At 34.7% G+C, this 6,055-nt stretch overlaps 1 protein-coding gene across 1 annotated transcript; it reads right to left on the bottom strand.

Annotated features, from left to right (window-relative positions):
• Positions 1–280: 280 nt before the first annotated feature.
• On the bottom strand, positions 281–5,043 carry LOC141638868 (uncharacterized). The gene is made up of 5 exons (XM_074448057.1): positions 4,879–5,043; positions 2,611–2,860; positions 2,436–2,505; positions 1,701–1,866; positions 281–679 (listed from the first exon to the last, which is right to left on the bottom strand). Exons 2-5 carry the CDS (start codon positions 2,762–2,764, stop codon positions 572–574), a joined length of 498 nt encoding a protein of 165 aa, XP_074304158.1. The 5' UTR covers positions 2,765–2,860; positions 4,879–5,043; the 3' UTR covers positions 281–571.
• Between the last annotated feature and the right edge of the window lie 1,012 nt (positions 5,044–6,055).

Genomic DNA, 6,055 nt, shown 5'->3' on the forward strand with positions numbered 1-6,055 from the left:
GTCGTTGAATTGATTCAAAAATCATTTCTTCTTGTCTAAATTAAATTCATTGGTGAAAGGTAAAAATTCAAAAACGTTTACGAGTTTTTACTTGGTAGAAAATTTGTACTCGGATATAAAATTTATGAATGCTTTACTGCGGAGTATCTTTTACTTTCATAAAAAAAAAAAAAATCTCGTTATCAAGGGTAAGACCATAATTAAAGCAGCTTAATAAGATTCAAATATGTTGTTGAAGATTCATTCAAGCGTTTGGCACTTCAACATGGATACTGACAAGTTTCAAAATCAAGTCCAATAGTTGAATACCACCACCATTTCAATAACTTCACCGTCTAAACAAGTTAGCAACCGCAACTAGTGTTTCACATTTATGATCGCTCACTACATACTGCATAATGAAACAGCAACTAAACTGTGATAAGTAAACCTTAAGCCAATATCTAACCTCATGGTCTTAGGCACAACTACAATACTAACTGCTGTCAAAATTGTGGAGTTCAACAGAAATGCACAAAAGGTGGATTTGAAACCTCGGCAAGAGCAGCAATTGTTTTCAGCGCTTGCCTACTCAGAACCGTGAAAGCCGTTCTTTAGGAACTTGTGATTCCACTTTACCTATTCGCTGAGGCGGCCACAGAATGTGTGTGACTCTACCTTGGGCTAAACCCAGGGGAACCTGCAAGAGAAATGTAAATTTTACTTGAGACAATCTTAGAAAAAACATAGAAAGATCATTCAATACCGAAAATTTTAGTTTGATTAGGGTAATCCTGATTATCTATCGAGATAAACTGCCATCCACTGTAAATGAGAACAATATTCTTGAAGGTTCTCACTGTTGGGGTTCAAGGGCTGGGGAGCACAACTGATCGTCAGAAAAGGGAAGGGAAAAATATTAAAACTCTACTAGAGAGCAGATTTATTACATGAGACTATGAGACTGCCTCAAAAGAAGAATTGCCCAAAAATATTAGGGTTTGTTTAGTACTCCTATTTACTTATTATTCAGACATCATGATATTCAGACATCATGATATATTTTATAATCATAACTAACATATTTAGCAGATAATTAGTGGTGTCCTACACAACAATCTGTGAAGAAAATAATATCAGAAGAATCATCGCCTTATCTGCACATCATGGGTTTTGGCAGGCTGATGCATAAAAGCACAAATCTTAGCTCGGTACTTCTAGTTGTAGATCTCTCATTTGCATAAAATAGTTGGAGGTTCAACAATTATGTCAATGTCCTTATATGTATGATGATAAAAACAGCAACTCCATGGGAACGTCAGGATTTCTACTAGGTTCAAGCATTCAGAGCCACAACATTGGGGAACATCTCAAATTGGTCACAACATATGCCTTAAATGGCCCAAACACTAATACGAGTAGTTCTCAGAAAATTTTCTGCCGTTTGAAAAAGAAAAGGAAATGTTAGAATGAACAGAATGGCTTCGTGACCATATATCAGGCCATATATATTACTTCCAGGCCACATTAGGCTATTACAACTACACCACCAATGAAGCTTTAATCCTAAAGTGAGCTAGGGTGGACAACTATGAACCTGTAATATATAACCATCAATGAGAAGTGGGTAAACAAAGAAGTAGAATGATGGAATAAAAGTGTATACGAAGCAAAATAATAAAGCACCGAGTAACAATAAACTACAATCAGAGAATACATACTGGACCAAAATATCTTGAATCCATACTGGCTGCTGAATTGTCTCCCTCCACCCAACAATGGCCAGCAGGAATCTTCACTGTATCATGCATATCAGGCAGTTTGAGCCAATCACCAGGCAAAGCAATGATCCTCTTCACATTTTTCTCCTTGTGGTTAGTTGGAGACCTATAGGGTTTCCACGAAAGAAAGTGTTACAATTTAGCAAAGCATTGGATGGAACAAGATATCACAGTTGAAACTATGTTCCTTCAACACCTCACTTTGACAATGTTGGTGTTGACTGTTGAAACAACACGACAATACACTACTCTTACACTTAATTTTAGGCCCAAAACATGAACAATAACACCAGATAGTTGTGTGCAACTCTCAGACTTGCATCCACTGTAACATAGATTTGAACATGATCAAGAGAGTTGGAGCCCAAATCATTTGATATTTTAGTTGATGAACTTGCAATCTTGTTCTTCAACTCATAACGGAGTAATAATTAGCAAAACAGATGAAACAATCAGCATTCCAAAGTTCTACACTTACCAACCCCCTCCCCCCAAACAAATCCTAATTATTTACAAATTACTTTTAAATTAGGTTGCATGAGAAATTTTTTGCTACAACTCTAACCATGTGACAGATTAAACATGAGAGACAGGTTGTAGGGGTCGCGCCATAACAATATCAGCATCTCTTGATATTTTCCAACAACAAATACAAAAGTCATACAAGAAACTCACGAGAGAACTATCACATCACCATGCGAAAAGCTATATCTCCGAAGGCAAATCTTTTCAACTAAAACATAATCTGCAGAATAGAAATAAAAGAAGAGGGTAAATCATCCTTGGCTGGAAGGCAAAACTATTTCTTATAATCACAGCATTCATGATTCATCATACCATAGCACCTTACCAGTGAAGCTACTATTTGAAGGATTCAATGTTGGAGACATGGAATATCCACGAATGTGAGTGACACACCCAAAACGGTCAGAAACAGCCAAGCCTACAAGGCCAGCAGTAAAACATTTCTTGGCAACATCCCATAAAAATCTAGGATAAGCCATGTTTGAAACCCAATACTCATCAGCAATGTGAAATAAATTGCTTCACTTCCAACAACCGCAACCACCCTTTAGTAAGGAGTATATAAAACCAAAGACCTGGGATTCATAGGACGCCATAACGGGTTAATTTTTGTTTCGCATCAAAGTAAATACTCCCTCCAGCAGAACTGGAATTGCGACATTTCATTAAAAATACTACTCACAAATATTCAACTAATGTTGCAATTCCAGTGAACGGGAGGGAGTATAAAAGAGAACCACGGAGCATATTGAGTTATCTCGATTGTTTATTACTCCATATTTCTTTACAAAAGTAGAGCTTGTTATCAAATTGTAGTTGGCAGATTGACCAAATCATCAAACATAAACAATCTTCTAAACAAAAAGGCCGAGATTAAAACTGCAAAAGTAACTAGCATTTCTTCAATCATTTATAATTATGATGCTACTGACAATAAGCGTAACATACAAACATCCCTTGCTTACATCTCGCAATTGGCTGAAACAAAAGCAGATTCACTAGAATAAGTCAATAAGATACTCCAATGAAGAATCATCTTGGCATGTTCAGATTGCAAATCATGCACAAGCACATAGCCACATACCCATAACACATATCATACGAAGATTGAATGACAAATGTATGAAAGTATGATCATCACATAGATGAGCATCATCAAGATTTTAACTTACAAGAGGGGGGAAAAGGAAGAGAAATATAAAGGAAATACCAAGTCTTGAAGAAGGAATGGGATGCACACTCAAGAAAAGAAAAAAGAAGGAATAAGATGAGCAGTTGACTATGATTAAAGTGTGTTGAATTTGCTACCGGTTTTGATGCGATTTTGTCCCTCAGTTTCAGACAACTGAGATTTTAGAAAGAGGTGAAAGCAGCGTATAACCTATGTTTGGGTTGCTATTCTTTACCCGAAACCTTGCTATGTCAATGCCAGGGTGTTGCTCTATTGGTAATGAGCAGTTGACTATGATTAAATTAAAACTTGCAATTAGTACCATTATCATGGCAGCAGAAGAATAGACAGCATAAGCAAATGCGTCATAATAATGATATTGATAGTCAGATAGTGAATACGAAGTTGTTGCTGAGCATATGTATACATACAGCAACAATAATACACAAACCAAATAAATCTAAAGCTACAAAAAATGATGGAAAAAATGACAAGTTGAACAACCGTTTTGAAGACGAGGCGAGGGGGAATGTTAGATCGGTGGCGAGCAGGGGCGAGAGCGACGGTATTAGGCTAATAGGATAATTGACGGAGATGGTTGAATCGGAATAGAGGGATGGAGATGGTGGATGCGCAACTATGTACTCCCTCCGTCCCGGTCAATTGTTGTCCTTTGTTTTTTGGCACAAAGATCAAAGAAAGAGGTTGGGGCCAATTACTAAATGACAAGTGGAACAAATTGAGTGTGAATGATTAAATTGTACATCAAGTTCATTCTTAAAATAGAAAGGACAACAAATGAGTGAGACACCTCAATATGGAAAAGGACAACAAATGACCGGAATAGAGGGAGTAATTTGGTAATAGAGGTAGTCATGGTCTAAGATAACACCAAAACAGATACGGGCACGAAAACGGACACGGGAAATGATACTGCAATTTTTTTAGGACACGGCAAAAAAAAATCAATATACATATTAAAATCAAGGGAATTTGAAGCCCTTCATAACCAACATCTAAATCAAGTGGTGAATGAAAAAAACAAACATTAATGTCTTATACTTTCAAAATCAAACATGAAGTTACAAATCCAAATTCAAACATTTACGTTACAAGTTACAAACCTAGTTTCACCAAAGCAATTTTAAAGAAGTGTCGTTTCCCGTGTCCAGAAAATCCCAGCAATAAATAAATCAAATTTGCATAAAATGAATGACACATCACTTGACAAGAATGAAAGCCAGCAGTACAATGAAAACAAAAATAAAAAACGCAATGAAGGATTGAAGGGCAGTACAAAGAAAATAAGCAATGTAGATTGAAGGATACATCGAATTTCACTAATTTGAAATCCCCCGAATTAAACCCTAATTTCCCATTCATCCAACGGTAATATACCCTTATAATTAAAATTATACTTACAATTTAAATATCGGGTTAGATGGACGACGATTACGACCAGCGCGGTGGTTAACGGTGGACGGCGCGGTGGTTTGGGTGTTGATTTGTGCGTGGGGAGTTCGGGTGTGTAGGTTTTTTTTTGGTACTTTTGGAGCAAGGGTGTGCTACTGTGTCACTGTGTGTACTAAGGGGGGTCTCGAGCAAAAATATACGATACATGATTTTCTTTCTTAAGAAGAAGCTTCGTGTTTTCATGTTTTAATCAAGCATCGCGGCCAGACAGTTTTTACTATATGTATATATGATATGCATTTTCATATATTTCGTACGAATCAATACTATATATTAATTCCAGAAACCAAGGGACTTCAATGTAATTAAAGAAAGTTATACAAATTAATTATACTATATAGTTTAAAATCAATAAGAGTGTGATGGATAGATTAAGGGATCTCAATGCAAATATTATATAGTTTGGGTTAAAATTAAATTATATAGAAGTTTGGTAATTTTCCTAAACATGGTCAATTTCCTTAAAATAAAATAATTAATTAAGATGGTCAATTTCCTTAAAATAAAATAATTAATTAAAATGGTTAATTTAAAGGAGACTAAAAGATGCATGGTAATTTTCCTAAATATTTATAGAACACTAGAAGATGGTCAATTTTCTTAAAATAAAATAATTAATTAGTATAAATATGCACACTTATGGTATTAATTATTATTATCATAAAATTGTATATTAAATTTAAAATTCATGCAATTTTATTAAACTTTATAGTTTATTAGATATATAGAGATGTTAATTATTTAACATACAAAAATATAATAAGTAGGTTATAAATAATTCAAGTTTAAGTAATTTTATTTAATGAAAAAAAAAATTAATGGTAAGTAGAGGTAGCCCGGGCGAAGCCGGGCACCAATACTAGTATTATAAATACTAGTATTGGTGTTCGGCTCCGCCCGGGCTACCTTTACTTACCATTATTTTTTTTTTTTCATTAAATAAAATTATTTAAAGTTGCATAACCCATAAATTTATCATTAATATATTTTTCTATGACATATCCTAAAATTACGATTAAATAAATTTTGAGACAAATTCACTACTCCCGCTATTAATATTTTACTCTTATTAATGAAATAATAGTAATAACATTTCACTACTTGCCCGTAATCATTGTTACTTTCC

The sequence above is a fragment of the Silene latifolia genome, unplaced genomic scaffold, assembly GCF_048544455.1.
Source record: "Silene latifolia isolate original U9 population unplaced genomic scaffold, ASM4854445v1 scaffold_221, whole genome shotgun sequence".
Lineage (NCBI taxonomy): Eukaryota > Viridiplantae > Streptophyta > Magnoliopsida > Caryophyllales > Caryophyllaceae > Silene > Silene latifolia.